Here is a 16951-nt window from a genome sequence, read left to right as displayed (position 1 = left end):
TTTGAAGCTGAAACTATGCTTTCAAATATATGTTTCGCTATGCTATGGAATTCTGCACATAATTTTCCATGCATCTCATTATCTTGGGCTGCCTAGAATAGACCCTATAGAGTGAGACTCATACATTCACACTATCTAGGCCTAAGAGCACACACCATACAAAAAATTTAAAATAAAGATGTATATTTGTTTTGATACTGTGATGCAGCAACACTTGTAATCACAAAAAATGTAGATGTAATTATTTTATACAAGATTATTCGGCTGTATTTTTCAACGGACTGCTGATATGAAATAAGTCCGCATTCACCTATCCAAATCTGCACTTTCTCGAATCACATTCCCAGTGCATGTAAGTAATTCACCTTGAAGCAGCAACTGATTTCAGTGGTAGGAGCTCATCTTCCTGGCACACTTATTTGACACCTGGAGCATTTGGTAAACAACACTTTAAATACCACTAATTAGGCTCTAAATTCAAAACTTACTATTTCTGCCAGTGACTTATTGTAAAATTCCCCCCAGTAGGGCCAGCCTAGGGGTCTATGGATACAAAATATAGCCCTGCCTATAGATACCACTAAATACAGTGAATATATTTGAAGGATTCAAGCCAGTTGCACAAAAGAAATTTTATTTCTGTGCCAGTTTCAGGTATCTAGCTTCCTTTTCCAGAAGCATAGAATTATCACATTCTAATCTTCTGAAGAAGGGCAGTCACACAAAAGAAATTTTGTTTCTTTAACCAGCTTCAGAATGTTCGAATCATTGCACTCTAGTCCTCTGTCAAAGGGCATTAGGTGCATGAAACCAGTAAGGAAATAAAATTTCTTTCATGCAACAGGGTACTACTTTTTTTGACAAATATACTTACAATGCTGAAGATGGATAAAGTACTACACACTAATTACAAATTTTAGAATATTTATTTTATCAAAACACAGATCTGACAATGCCATCTGCTGGGAACAGTCAGACAGAGTGGGCGACCTGCCAGTTGGCATGCAGCTTGCGTGGAGGCTCTATGGTGACTCCTGTGCCATCTACGACTGCTAGCTGGAACTCTTCACATGAGCGTGCATCTCTTAGTAGCAGCACTCGCATCTTATCCTCCAACAGCTTTGCTGCCTGCGAACACATGTCAAACACATGCAACAGCTTATTCCAATACTGTCAGCAATGCACTTTTCCATTGCCTCTCACAAGTTAACCTTTGTTTGCAAGTAAACTGTAGTAGAATATTTTTGTTAGTATAGATATCAAATTTGTAACATTGATGTAGTGTTATCAAATATTAAAAGCTTTATGTGCCACAATATTTTTCATGCATTTGGGGCAATGTTGCCCTCACCTGGAGTGACTTCATCCCATATTATAAATTCCATTTACAGTTAAGCTAAAAATGCACTTAGCCCATGTTAAAATAACTAAAACAGCTCTTAAATTTATCATAGTAGTATTAAGCATTCATTTTCCAAAACTACACTAATTAATTAAAATTTAAGAAATAAAATTATCAAAAAAATACTAGTATGTTTATTTTATTACAGTAACCATTAGAAAAGCACAAAATAACACACAGTAACTGATTAGGCAAAAACAACTAATTCTAGGACAACAAATTAGTTCTGTTTAGGTATTTTTTGTGGTGGGTTAATGTTCCATACCACATACTCTCTGTTACATGTTGTCAGATTGTAACCAGAACAAGGTCCAGATCTTAAAAGGAGGGTCATCAGTGAAGTACTGAAAACATGGACGGTTTGATTTGATTTGATTTATTAAGAGCACCAGCATACAGCCAGAATAGAACTGACATCCTGTATGAAGGGTGAAGCTAAGTTATACAAACACTGAATACTCCAGAATATAGCAGCATTACAAGAAAGAAATTTTGAGAAGCCTCTGGAGCTGATAAGCAACTGTGGGTTGTTGGGTTGAAACTGTTGAGGCACAACATGCTAGCAAACAATGCTAACCGCTACATCAAACAACTGATAAGAATTTCTTGCTCCTTCTCCTGTAGAAACAGCAACCCACTGTTTTGGTTCTCAGTGGAGCCAACTACAGCACTCTGCATTTATAGCTTCTCAATACTCCTTGTATAGGAGCACTGGCAGCCAAACACATCACGTCATTGCACCTGCTGTATTTAGTGACTCAGTCAAATATTTTCAGCATTCTGTTGGGTGCACACCATTGTCTCCAGAAAACACTGATCGATGCCTGATATGCAGTTGACTAATTGCTGGAATCCCATGGTATCCTGAAGATATGAACGGTGGGAACGATGTACAGCTTGTATTTCAGTTCCTATCTGTGTAGGCAATGGCTTTTATGTTGTCTAATTGGTGCCACGGTGATGTAGATGTTCCAAGGTACCAGATGCCTGCATAATACATCATATCATAATGACAACGAAGAACAATACTTAGCACTGAAAGCAAATTTGTTACAAACACCAATGTACAGCCAGAAAAGAAGTGAACTCCTGGACAGAGAGTGCAGCTATTTACACAAATACTGAATATTCCATAATACACAAACATTACAGACATAAGAAATTTCTGGAACCTATCAGAACTAATAAATATTAAATGACAAATAATTGTGGGTTTTGGAGCTGAACTGCAAATATGTGTGATTTATTCTCCTCAAACATCTTTTGGAACAACATTATGTCATTATCAAGTTCTATAAAACAATGAAGCACAAACCATTACTTAGAACTATTATGTATATTAACTCACATTTAAGTATGTAAACAGCCAGTATATGCAGTAATACGACCTAATAATTTTTTTGTTTTGTTTTATACAATTTGATAATGGGATAATGTAGTCCTGAAACATGTTGTTGTAAATAAATCACACATTTTTGCCAAATGGTGCATAATATTCTTAGCATTGATTCACAGTGGCTTCACAATAGATACTTCTGTTGTAGGCTTGGGTAAGTGTCTACTTGAAACTAGTAATTGTCGATAGGCCCAAGCATCTGTGCACCTTTCTTTGCTTTTTCTGGTAGAATCTTCAACTTCTGGAACCTGGCCATACCCTGTCTATTAAAACTAATTCCATCTCTTCTAAAGCAGACACATGATACCATCTCCATGCTTAGCTGTGGCTTGAAGGTGTTGTCCATTAAGCCACTTACACTGTATTTTGTTTTCTCTTTAATAAAATTCTGCCACTGCTACCAAAAATACTTGATTTATTTTCATTAGGAATCAGTCCGCCCCTGGTAGCTGAGTGGTCAGCGTGACAGAATGTCATGCCTAACAGCCCGTATTTGATTCCCAGCTGGTTCAGAGATATTCTCTGCTCAGGGACTGGGTTTTGTGTTGTTCTTATCATCATCATTTCATCCCAATTAGCATGCAACTCACCGAAGTGGTGTCAACTTGAAAGACTTGCACCAGGAGAACAGTCGACTCAACAGGAGGCCCTAGCCATGCGGCATTTATATCAGCAAACAAAGGCAGGTACCCATTCACTGGAATCTGGATACATTTTCAACAATAATTTCTGTTTATAATTTTTATCCAGTTTTGATTAACTACACCCCTGTAATCACTTTGCGTCTTGGTCTGTCAGTGTCATAGCCATCTCCAAAGAAGAACAACAGTGGGCACTTGCTAGCATGTAATCTGGAGTAAAGACTTCCTACTCATTGTATGCAAGATACTCATGCATTTCCAGAAATGGTTTTCTGTGATTCTCTTCAGTCAAAGTTTTAGTGTCTTCAGGAATTAACTAACTGGGCACAATCTGAAATACTGTGGTGTTTATAATCGTCATGTAATTTAAATTCCTTATGAAGCAAATATATTCCACTTCTTTTAGCTCAGTGGTGATTTTGACACTATTCTGTAAAGAATATGGGTGGTAATGTTCAAAACAATGCCAAAATTGCACAAATGGACTGGTTCAACATCAGTGAACGGAATTGGTAACAAACTCCCTGGACACACCTCTTCTCCCTCAGCAACACTACATAATCATGGTTGTTACATATGTGGCCCACATCAGCTGGCATTTCCACAAGGACATCTGTTCCACCCTTGTATGGCTTATCACTGCAATAGAACAACTTTTCTCCACTCACAGCCCCAGCCTGTTGAGACTGAAGTAGAGCCTGATGAAAATGATTATTTGATGTGGTATGTACACTCTTCTATGCTTCATCTGTAGATTTAAATGGATTAGTGTAAAATACAACTTGCAGTTTCCTGCAGTAGAAGTAAACAATAAACACAAAAAATCAAAATTTGGAATTTCAAGGAAACTTATTGTAAAGAAGTTGCCACATTCTGTAACTCGACAAGGTGACAATGCTTCTCATAATGTAGGAAAGGAAAAATAAATTATGCAGTGCTCTGGTGTGGTTGCACAACAGTTTGTCGAACTGGGGATATGAACGCATCTTGATTTAGTTACAAACTGATTCTACTGGGCAATTTCACTGTATGTCCAAGTTTACAACATTTATCTAGATCAAGATTGGGCAAACAGCAGCCCGCAGGCCACATACGGCCCAATAATGGTCATTTTGCCGTCCACCAGGACAGTCAGAAATATCAGTCTTGGACCGAGCTTTCCTTACGGTGCGCGATCAAAGATTTCCACTAAGGGGCCACATCAATACACATGCGCAGTGTAGATACTGTTCGCACAAACCAAGTTGACACTCAGTGCGGTGGCTGAAAGCAGCACTCCCATCAGCAGTGCTTTTCTGGTAGATCTGGTTTATTTCTCCTTTGTCTGTGCAACATAAATATATCATTTCCAACTTTACTGAAAACATGGACCTCTAAAATAATGTAAAATGAGTGATGAATGTGATATGTTTAATGAAGAATGGACTAACACAATTTCTTTGTTGATACAGGGAATACAGCAATGTGTTTATTGTGTCATGAAACAATAAACATGTTTAGGAATAAAATCTAAAACAACACTAGGAAACTGAACATAGTGAATTTGGTTGCAAACATTTCAAATAAAAGCTGTGGAGTGTGTGAAAACAACAAACAGTATTTAGAAAGCAACCAACACTCCACAATGGCACAACAAAGGCATATTTCAGGGTGCCCTATAACGCAAAACCTTTTTCAGATTTCAAGAATACTAAGCAGTGTACTGGAGAGTGTGCAAGCATATAGTGTCCTGATGTTAGAAGCAAATGTGGAAGGATTTCATTGCCAAGAAGGACTATAGTGTGGCACATTGAATTATTCATGAACTCACAGAACAACAGAAGGCTATGAGCAAAGATTTTCTTTAGTTTTCCTTTGCAGTGGATGAGAGCACAGGTAACAAAGCCCCTGCATAATGACTGATCTTTATCTGTGGAATTAAGGAACATTTCATCATCAATTAAAGATAGAACTGCTGGTCAGGACTTGCTTAAGTGTGCTGTGAACTGTATGGAGAAAGTGGTTTGCATTGGAACAAAATGGTAAGAATTACAACAGATAGGGCCAGAGCTACCAATGAGAAAAATGTATGTACAGTGAAGCTTTAAAAATCAAGTTAACAAGCAGAAGACACAGAAAATGATTTCTTTTCATTGCATTTTTCACTATGGGTTGGTTGGTTGGTTGGCTGGTTAGGGTTGAAGGGGCCAAACAGCAACGTCATCAGTCCCTTGTTTCAAATGTGGTCCACTCCGATAGTGTGATATCTCAGAAAAGTCAGAACAATAAAAGGGAAAAGGCTAAAATATGTAAAATGGCAGACATATTGTCAATGGTAAAAACAAAATGAGATAAGTCAGAAGAACCCAACACTATGATAGAGGCAGGAAATATCCCACCTCTGAAGCAGCGGAGGCAAGACCACCTGTGACTTAAAAGGTGCAACCACTAGAATGTAGAAGTGTGTATGGGAAAAGGAGACTAACCAATCCTAAAATATGATAAAAACAGAGTAAAAGGGGAGAAAAGAGGATCGCGGTCAAGGAGTCGGTAATCACCAAACACAGCTTACAGTGGGAGATACCCCAACACTCACCGTCCTGCCCCAACTCCAGAGAGAGATTAAAAACCTCAAAACTGAGAATAAAAACCACTTTCCCGGAGGAAACCGAGAACCAGGTCAACCATCAAGGAATTGTCAGCCAACATCATAGGTAAAGTGCGGGGGAGCCTGTACTTAGCACGCAGAGCCGAAAGAAGGGGGCATTCAACCAAAATGTGGGCTACTGACTGGAAGGCTCCACAACGACAAAGTGGGGGTGGCTCATCACACTAAAGAAAACCATCGGCCAGCCTGGTATGGCCAATGAGGAGACGACAGAGTGTGGTCAAGTCCTTTCGGGAGAGGCGAAAGGAAGAACGCCATGGGCCTGGTGTCACATTAATCGCACGAAGTTTATTAGACAGGGACGTAGCCTCCCAAGAGTCGGCCCATGACTGTGCGAAGTGCGATTTGATGTAAAGCTGTAAATCTACTACAGGAGGGTTACAGAAAATGGGGGGTAACTGACTGCTCCCTCAGCCAAACGATCAGCGAGCTCATTACCCAGGATACCCACATGGCCAGGGACCCAAAGGAAGTCAACGGAACAAGCAGCATGGTGAATATCAGCGAGATGGTCATGGATGGCAGAGACCAAGGCATGGCGCGAAAAACACAGATCAATAGCCAGAAGGCCACTCATTGAGTCCGTACATAACAAAACGTGTTTGTGTTCGGACTGTTTAATAAAGGTAAGGACCTGGGAAATTGCCATCAATTCCACAGTAAACACTCCACATATAAGTGGCAGCAGATGATTTTCCGTTCCAACAGAGGACGTGAAGGCATATCCCACATGATCAGCAGATTTAGAGCACAGCATCTGAAACTACCATAAAATCCTGCGGAAAAAGGAACGGAACACCGTAGGGGGCATGGAAGCTTTCGGACCTCGGTAGAGATCCATCCGAATTCGAGGCCGAGGAACTAACCAAGGAGGGGTTGAGGGAAGGGAGCGAGGAAGACAGGACAATGAAGGAAACTGAAAATCAAAGAGACGCAAGGCGGAGCCCAACCGATAAACCCGCCCATGGGCGGGAATCAGGGGGGCGACATCCATGGTCTTGGAACAAGAGGGAATAGGAAGGATGAGTGGGAGATGACCGGACAACACGTGCATAAGACACCAGAAGCTGGGACCGCCAAACAGAAAGAGGGGGGGGGGGGGGGACCCAGCTTCAACCAGAAGATTACCAACAGGGCTAGTAGGGAAGGCACCAGTGGCCAATCAGATACCATGATGGTGAACTGGATTCAGCACGTGTAGTGTGGAAGGAGCAGCCGAATCATAAACCTGACAATCATAGTCCAAGCGAGACAGAACTAGAGCATAATAAAGACAGAGGAGGAGGGAGCAGTCCACACCCCACGAGAAGTGGGCAAGGAAGCGAAGGACATCGAGTTTACGGAAACATCCTACTTTCAGAAGTCTAATATGGGGCAGCCAAGTGAGCTTGTTGCCGAAAAGAAGACCTAGGAAATGAAATTGTGGGACCACAGGCAATTATTGTGCATCGAGATAGAGCTCTGGATCAGGGTGGATCGTAGTACGGTGACATTAGTGGACCACCCGGGATTTTAAAGGAGAGAATTGAAACCCGTGTGAGAGGGTCCATGCAGAGGCATGCCGTATAGCTCCATGCAGCTGCCGTTCTGCACAGGCCATTGAAGAGGAGCTAACCCAAATGCAGAAATCATCCACATACAGGGCAGGGGCGACCAAAGGACCAAAAGAGGCCAAAAGTCCATCGATAGCAATGAGGAAAAGAAGTACACTCAAGATAGAACCCTGTGGGATGCCCGTCTCCTGGGTCTGTGGAGACCTAAAAACAGTACCAACCCGAACCCTGAATGACCGATGGAACAGGAACTGGCGAATAAAAAATCGGGAGTGGGCCCCGAAGACCCCACTGATGAAGTGTAAGTAAGATGTGATGGCGCCAGGCTGTGTCTTAGGGCTTGCGTAGGTCAAAAAATACTGCTACCAAATGGCGGCACTGGGAAAAAGCCTGCCGAACTGCGGATTCCAAGCAAAGTAAATGATCAATCAGAGACCATCCCTCTCGGAAGCCACACTGGTAAGGGGACAATAGATCCGAGATTCAAGGACCCAATTGAGCCAACGGGCTACCATCCGTTCAAGTAACTTGCAAATATCATTTGTCAGACTAATTGGCAGATAGCTGTCAACAAATAGGGGGTTCTTACCACGCTTAAGGACAGGAACCACGATACTATCCCTCCACTGAGAAGGGAAGTCACCCTGGAGCCAGATACGGTTAAACACCCGGAGAAGATGTTGCCGTTGTGGAGCACTGAAGCAGTTGGTTATGAATGGAGTCGGGGCTAGGGGCTGTATCATGAGAAGAAGAAAGTGTGGAAAGAAATTCCCATTCAGTAAAGTTTTGTTGTAAGATTCTGACTGACAAGGGGTAAAACATAAGGTGGAAGCTTTGGCCCGCTGTTTCCAGCGAAGGAAAGGAGCCGGATAGGAGGTTGATGCTGATGCCATTGCAAAATGGGTTGCAAGATGTTCCGCAAGAACTAAAGGGTCCGTACAAAGGCCATCTGGGAGGTGAAGGCCTGGGAGGGTGGACTGCCGATGGCAACCTTGGAGAGACCGAAGTGTAGCCCATACCCATGACATAGGGACCGTAGATCTGAGGGAAGAAACAAATCGTTCCCAACGTATCTGCTTGCTCTGTTTGATTAAATAACGGGCTTCAGCATGAAGGTGTTTAAAGGTAATAAGGCTGGCAATGGATGGGCATCTTATAGTGTTGCTAAGCTTGACGGCGATCGCATATGGCGACGAAATGGTCCAGATGAGCGCGGGACAGCAATGCTAGCAGTGCGAACAATTGCGTCAGACACGTCACGTAGGATGTCATCAATACGACCTGACAAAGACGGAGAAAATACGACCTGTGCAGTGTATAGAGGTCAATCAGCATGTTGGAAAGACCAACGCTGTAACCTGTCCATTGGGGAGCGGAAAGGGAGACAGGGAATCAACAGGAAATGGTCACTATCACAAAGGTCGTTGTGAGGCGACCAGTGTAATGAAGAGAGAGGAGAGGGAGAAGAAAGAGAAAGATCAATGGCAGAAAAGGTACCATGACCTGCACTGAAATGAGTAGGGGAGCCATTATTAAGAAGGCACAAGTCATGGTCTGCAATAAACTGGTCTATGAGAAGACCTCGTATAGATGGAAATGCACGGCCCCACAGGGGATGATGAGCATTAAAATCCCCAAGAAAGGCGGAAGGGAGGAGGAAGTTTCTGAAGAATGGCAGTTAAGGTAGCAGGTGTAAGAGTCCTGTCAGGAGGGAGATAAAGATTGCAAACTGTGACCTCAGAGGCCAGGTGGACTCTAACAATAACTGCTTCCAATGTAGTTTGAAGAGGAATCTACGTGCTAGCAATGTCTGTACAGACCAACGTACAAACACCACCAGAAGCCCACAGGGGTCTGACCGGATTTCGACAGAAAACACAGAACCCACAGAGGGTCAGTCAGTGAGCATCAGTAAAATGAGATTCCTGTAGAACCACACAAGCTGCAGAGTAAGACGAAATAAGGGACTTCAATTCCGGAAGGTGATAATAGTATCCATTACAATTCCGTTGGATAACCACAGAACGATGATTTAAATGGGGGCTGAACACGCTAAAGCCAGTCATACCACCAGGTCACCACCCGTCACCGACAAGGAGGGGGCGACATCCATGAACGACAAGTCAGAATCTGGTTGTGAAGCCGGGGATGGAACCTCTGGTGACACCAGAGGCTCTTTGTCCCAGGACTTAAGTTTCTTCTTCTTTTCGGGTTAAGATCGAGGAGGGCTGTGTGGCATAAAGAAGCCAGCTGCAGCAAGATGGGGAACAGAAAGAGATCGGACGACCTGGGGGCCGACAGACCGCGGTTCTCACGGTCATCGCAGGGCAGCAGACCTTTGGCCTGGAAGGTGCTGGGAAGGGGCATCCCGGGAGGGGCGCCCTTGACCAGCAGACACCGAAGGAGTTGGCCACTTCTCTGGCTGGGGACAGCGCCCTGAGGAGAAGGTGTGGGAGCTGCAGGGGAAGGGGGGGGGGGGGGGGATTGGGGTCCAGGATTGGGGGGAGGAAGGGGTGAAGATTTAACTAAAGCATAACTAGATGTCATGGACACAGGGTGAAGGCGTGTATACTACTAGCGAGCCTCTGTGTAGGTTAAACGATCAAGGGACTTATACTCCTGTATATTTTTTTTTTCCTTCTCATATACTGGGCAATCTGATGAACGTGGAGAATGATTGCCATGACAATTAACACACACAGGAGGGGGAACACAGGGACTCCCCTCATGGAGTCATCCACAGTCACCACAGAGAGGGGCCTGTGAACAGCGGGAAGACGTGTCCAAAACGCAAGCACTTAAAACACCTCATAGGAGGTGTGATGTACGGCTTCACATCACATCGATAAACCATAATCTTACTTTCTCAGGGAGAGTATCCCCTTGAAATGCCAGGATAAAGGCACCAGTATCAATGCGATTGTCCTTAGGACCCTTCTGAACATTCCGAACAAGGTGAACACTCCGCTATCCGAGATTGTCCCGAAGTTCCTCATCAGTTTGATGGATGAGGTCCCTGTGAAAAGTCACACCTTGAACCATATTTAGAGACTGGTGGGGGGTAATGGACACAGGAATTGTGCCAAGATGGGTACAGGCATGAAGGGCTGCAGACTGAGCAGCTGAAGCAGTTTTGATCAGCAGCGAACCCGACTGCATCTTGCTCAGGGAGACCACTTCGCCAAACTTGTGTTGAATGTGTTCCACAAAGAATAAAGTTTTGGTATTGGTGAAAGTATCCCCATCAGCCCTGGTGCAAACCAGATAGCGGGGGAAAGGTTTTGCCCCTAGACGACGGGCCTGACCCTCTTCCCAGTGGGTAGCCTTGGAAGGGAAGACCGAAGGGGCAAGAGAAGCAGCACTTGAAGAATCAGTTCCACGCAGAGAGACTGTCGCAGAAGAACGGCCAGAGTTCTGGACCCGTATGCATTTCATTTGCATAGCGTCAGCCCTGACACCGCCCACTCCAATCAGGGGCCCTCCTCACGGGCGCCACCCAGCCACAGCAAGGGCCATCTGGCACGCCGGCCATTGCCAGGAGTTCCAATGCTCCAGGATGACGTGCAACCACTCCAAGGCTTGCATGAGGAGGTCACAGCTCAGGTATCAGAAGTGTGATCCCTGTGTGTGGTGGCTCAACCAAAAGGGTACATAGCGTCCCCACCACACGGGCTGGCTACCGTGCTGGCTATGCACCCTAGCATCAGAGAACGACGTGAAAAAAAAGGTGGAATGTACCAGGAGGGTACATGTCGGAGACACTAGGTAAGGTTCTCTTCCCCAAATGGCCCACACTACGGAAGAGAAATTTAGTAATGGACTTCAAACCCCAGAGGGGGTACCAGGGAGAAAGATTGATTCCTCACACTAAGAGAAGAAAAATAAATTTTGTACAAACATATAACCAAAAATATTTTATATCTTACTTATTAAGGAAAGAAGATATTTCTAAATTCTCAAGCCAGAGGCTGATAGCAAATGCGCAAACTGTTCTACAGTTGACTCAACATGCTAATGCTGTCATCAGACCATAGACTATTGCACACATTCAAAAAACCCTAGATGGTTTAAAACTGAGTACCAGTCCTGGTGGGATAGCTCAGTTGGCACTGCTGCAAAAAACAAATTTCTGGTTTCATGTACCAATCCAGCACAGTGTTTTAATCTGCTAGGAAGCATCAAAACAGTGCACACTCTGCTGCAGACTGAATGACCTATTCTGGATCCCTGGACGATGTAGGCTTGCATGACATTCTAATGAAGCATCTCTGAACCAGGAATGTCTGCTGCACAAACCAACTTAGGCAGCCCCACAGATATTAAACCACAGCACTGGTGTCAGGGGCCCTGGAAGCTATGCAACAAATTCCCCTGATCTATTCATCTGGCATGATAAGTATCATCCAGAGTATTTTGAAGTGTGACAAAAACGTGCTTGAACCTTGTCATGCATAAGCCAACATGTTCCTCTTATTTCCAGGGGCCCATCCTGTAAGAAGGTTGTAACAGTGGTCTAAATGAAGTCATTGCAGACAGCACAAGGAAGACACACTCTTTGAAATTGCTGCTGATACTTATCAAAAAGGGTCATAATGGGGCTTTCACTACTCCCACAAAACTTGTGACAGTGTATGCATATGAAAATGCACATGAACATATCAAACAATTGTTATGAGCCTCCAATTCGAGAACTTTGTAAAACATTGCTGTGTTGATATTTAAAACTATGAAAGATTCTCAGACATTAGTTTACATGGACATTTATTATTGTTTTGGCACACAGATTACATGTAAAAAATTGTAATAGTATAAGGTGTTCTCAAAAAGTAGAGAGAATTTTGTAATTTTGCTTGTTTGATTAGTCCAATTTGGGTGATATTTTTATTGCAGTGTTGGCAAAAATGACTGGAAAGGATATGAACAGTATTAGCCATATGGCATATTTAGCCTGTTGCCAGATGTCAAACACACTAACATGTTTTAGTAGTATGGTAATCATTTATTTAGTACAAAAAAGGTCAGGAAATTTAAGTATCAAAATTTGCTATCATATGGAATAAAGTGCAGTACATTTTTAAAGTGTTAATAGTATTTATTTTGGTAGATCTTCTGTGAGAAAAAAAAAAAGTGGATTGAGTGCTGTAGGCATTTCGAAAAATGCTGTGAAGACGATGAAGATGAAATTGTGGAGACAGGGACAGAAATGATTATGAGTGATCACCAATCACACAGAAATTGCTGATGATGACAATGTATCAACTGACTCGTGTGATGGAATTTTTTGGATGTTCTGGATATGAAATGTGACAGCAAAAAGTACACCTTGAACTGTTGAATTTTGAACTAAAACAGTGGTGATTGCAAAATTCTTAAGAGCTGCTAGATGAACAATGTTTCAGCATGGCTGAAATGTGTCATAACTGGTGCTGACACATGGGGTTATGGATACAACATCACAATTAAGGTTCAGCGTTAGGGCTCACCAAAATCAAAAAAAGCTCAACAAATACAGTCAAATATGAAGATTACGCTCATGTGTTCTTCGATTACAATTATATAGTGTCATTAGTTTTTGCCAAAATGTCAAATAATCAAAAACAAATATCCAAATTTGTGAAGAAATTATTAGTGGCTTTTGCACCATGTTAATGCACCTATTCATACTTTGCTGCTTGTTTGAGAATTTTTAGCCATATACGACACTGTAATTATGCCCATGACCATATTTGCTGGACTTGGTCCCATGTCAGTATTTTTTGATCCCAAAAATAAAGAAAACCTTAAATGACCATTATTTCACAAGCATAGATGAAATTAAAAAAGTGTCGCTGAGAGATCTAAAAGGGTACCAAGAACATTTTGGAGACAGAAAAAAAGTGCTGGCATAGTGGTGACTATTTTGAAGGGTATAAAATTGTTGTAGACAAATTAAATTTCCATTATTATTGAACGAAGCTCATATTTCTGATAACTGGCAAAACTGGAAGAAAGTTAGTGCATCGTGGATGAAGGAAGGAAGGCATAAGAATACTGACAGTAAAATAGAGTATTCTTCACCAAAAGAAGTTTACTAACACCAAACATAGGCCTTAATTTGAGGAGGAGATTTTTGAGCATGTGTATCTGGAGCACAGAATCTTATGGAAGCGAATCCAGGGCTGTGGAGTTCTATAAAAGAAATGTACTGTTTGAAATGTACTGTTGTAGAACTTGTAGTGCTACAACGATGAAAATTAATATTACGACGATGTCAAACCTTATTTTCATGATATTAAAAATGTAATTATAATTTTATTATTTTCATTTTTGTGCTCAGTGTATCAGAGACTTTCTAGTGCACAGAATAAATTAGCATTGTTTGTACTACGAAACTATATATGATTGTTGAGGGTTAAGCATGTAATAATTCGATGTAAGACTTTTGTTCAGTCTGAATTTTGTTCTCGTACTGTTCGGTAGAGAAGGAAAAGTTCCTTAATCGATGTGAAGGTATAAAGGCTGTAAAAAGGAGAGAGAGAGAGAGAGAGAAGGTAAATACAATTTATTCAAAACAAATATCTCGAAGGTGTAACGCCTTGTGATTGCCTATAACTAAAAATTGCAAGGTCTAATCTGAGCCTGTCCTGAATAACAGCGAAGAACATTTATGTTATCATATATTTTCTTCGTTTGATCACGGTTGTGATTCGCATGTTTCTTTTTGTTACGCAACGTGTTATGAATATTTTCATTATACGCGCAAAAGTGCACACAGCTTTAATCGAACCTGCATCTTTCGGAAACCATAACTTTTAATCAGTACAATTACACAAATACCGTCTAAATCGCCACCATGATCGCAAAAGTGTTTCTGGACCAAATAATTTTTATAAAATGTGTATTCTCCACAGCGAGCAGCATTGCACTATCGCTGACTTGCAACAACAGTGCTTAAATAGAATTGCCACCTTTTAATTATTATTATTATCCTATTAAATAAATAAATAGCAATTCAAACTGTACTGTAAATTAAGTGGACAGATAAGAAACGAGGAGATTCTCCACAAAATGAAAAAATTATTATTCTGGCCTTCAGCTGAAGTCAGACAGGGAACTTCTGTCCTCCTCAACACGAGTCCAGTGTCGCACCACTGCACTACATCATTCAGCACACATGCTGAATAATCAAGGGCGTGACTTTCCATATACATTATATTCCCAGATGAGGAGTTTGGCACAGGAGAAGAAATTGTGGCAGGCCACATCAAACCAATCAAAAGACTGACAAGACAAATATGTAAATATGCTGAACCTTCATAATATTAGTAATTTCATCAAGCAGCTTGTAGATATCCCAATGAATTTGCTTGCCTGTAGATACTCCTTTTTTTTTCTTCAGTTTTTTCAGTAATCTGATGCAGCCCATCACAGTGTCTTTTTAGTCAGAGTAGCACTATGCCAAACATCTAGCAGTGTGCCAGACACCATTCACTAATTGTTGGGTATATTCCTAGAGCTGTCTCTACTATTTTTCCCTCTACTACCACAGAAGTTAATCACTGATTATCTGTGTCACAATGTCAGTACAGAGATTTGAAGCTTACAAAATTTTGGTAGTACTTTTATGAACTTGATAATGGGATCACATCTTCCTTAAATGTGTTACAAGTCACACATTTGGACAACTGGTTTTTCACAATCTCTGTGCTTCTTTTCTGATATCTTAACATACATCCTAATACACTGTTCCTTTTCTACGTAGTGATTTTCATATATTCCTTTCCTCATCGATTCTGTGGAGCACCTCCTCATTTCTTATCACCCCCATTTTATTTCCATTATTCTTCTATAAGACCAACAACTTTCCTAGCAGAATTCACAACCCGTGGCAAGGTAAGTCAGTATACTGCCAATGGGCTATCACTGCCAGGGCCAGAATAATGCTGAGGCTGCATGGTGCAAAACATCAGCCCAGTGCAGCAGTGAGCATGGTTACTCCATGCCACTCTTGATGCTGCGCTAATTCGGACCCTAGGTGACTAGAGGTCTAATTCGGACCCTAGGTGACTAGAGGTATTTGCCACAAAGTCAAGCTGTCCAGGCATAGTGCTACTCCACACCAAAGCTCAACCAGCATGGGTTACTGAGCCTGATCCACAACTAGTGACCACCCACCACTAGCTGCTGTTCTACAGGCTTTTCCTTGGTCTGACATTGCTGGTGTGAGTGGCTACCTCCAATTTGGGTGTCCTCCAGACCATCGTTAACTGGCTCCTGGACACCTGCAGAGTCCTGGATTCACAGTCCACACCTGGATGCACCTTGCAGCTGACTTGCTGCTACTAACTGTTGGCAACCAGCACTTGTGCCTCTTGCTTCAGTGGAATACCTGACATGCCCATATGCCACAAGACTGATGATGTAGCAACTCCACTTGCCAGCATCTTTGCACTGCCATACACCACCTTGTGTTAATGCTGAGCTGAGCACTGCTACATAGGCTCAACACACACCATTGAGACATCACCTGTGGCCATGTACAAGTCCTTGTTAAATCAAGTATGATGTTGGTTTTTCTGCATTTCTAATTTCATGACTACCAAGGAACTGGTCCCTGACACACCTCACCCTGCACACCTTTCTGGGACAGCTTCCTGACTGTGTCAGTCCATGCACCATAACATCAGAAGTTCACGAAGTCCATGATTCAAAGTACATTTTTAAAAATTTATTCTTCAAATTAAAGTCTGTGTTTGAAACCAGTAGGACTACTCTATTTTCCTGTGATAGTCTGCTTCCTGCACCCTCCTCGGTTCACCCATCATATGCTGTTTTCTTTCCAAGGTATAGGATATTTTCATTTTGAATATTACATGGCAGCAAATTTTGATGTTATTGTTACCACACAGTTAATAGTAATTTAAATGAGAGAAATGTGTATTCACTGCAGTGACATGTACGGGTCACGTAAGTAGTGTGACATATAAAGAGAGGAAGATGGGGTTTACTGTGCCATTGATGAGATCATTTGAAAAGGACAAACTCAAATGCGGAAGGATGCCTTTCAAAGGAACCCTCATGGCATGAATCCTAAGCAATTTAGGGAAATCATGGAAAACCTAAACCTGGATGGCTGGATGAGAATCTGAACTATTAACCTCTGAAATATAAGTCCAATGTGAGACCAATGTGCCATCTCATTTGGTGAGGGAAACATGGGTGAGCTGCACACTCATCACCAAAACTGTGCAACAGTTGTTCACATGACAGCATACTTTTGAGCAGAGGGCTACAAAGACAGTTTACATTCTTGTGCCCCCAAAGTTGGATAGT

At 42.1% G+C, this 16951-nt stretch overlaps 1 protein-coding gene across 1 annotated transcript in view; it reads right to left on the bottom strand.

The window, feature by feature from the left end:
* Positions 1–613: 613 nt before the first annotated feature.
* Positions 614–16951, bottom strand: part of LOC126336166 (proteasome subunit beta type-4-like) — a 68812-nt gene continuing 52474 nt past the window's right edge. The window contains exon 4 of the mRNA XM_049999660.1: positions 614–1128. Coding sequence (XP_049855617.1) covers positions 973–1128 — 156 coding nt within the window. The 3' untranslated portion in view covers positions 614–972. The remainder of the gene's footprint in view (positions 1129–16951) is intronic.

The sequence above is a fragment of the Schistocerca gregaria genome, chromosome 2 (genome assembly GCF_023897955.1).
Source record: "Schistocerca gregaria isolate iqSchGreg1 chromosome 2, iqSchGreg1.2, whole genome shotgun sequence".
In the NCBI taxonomy this organism is placed as follows: Eukaryota; Metazoa; Arthropoda; class Insecta; order Orthoptera; family Acrididae; genus Schistocerca; species Schistocerca gregaria.
The sequence above is the reverse complement of the archived record's forward strand: the minus strand, read 5'-3'. Positions and strand labels throughout refer to the sequence as shown.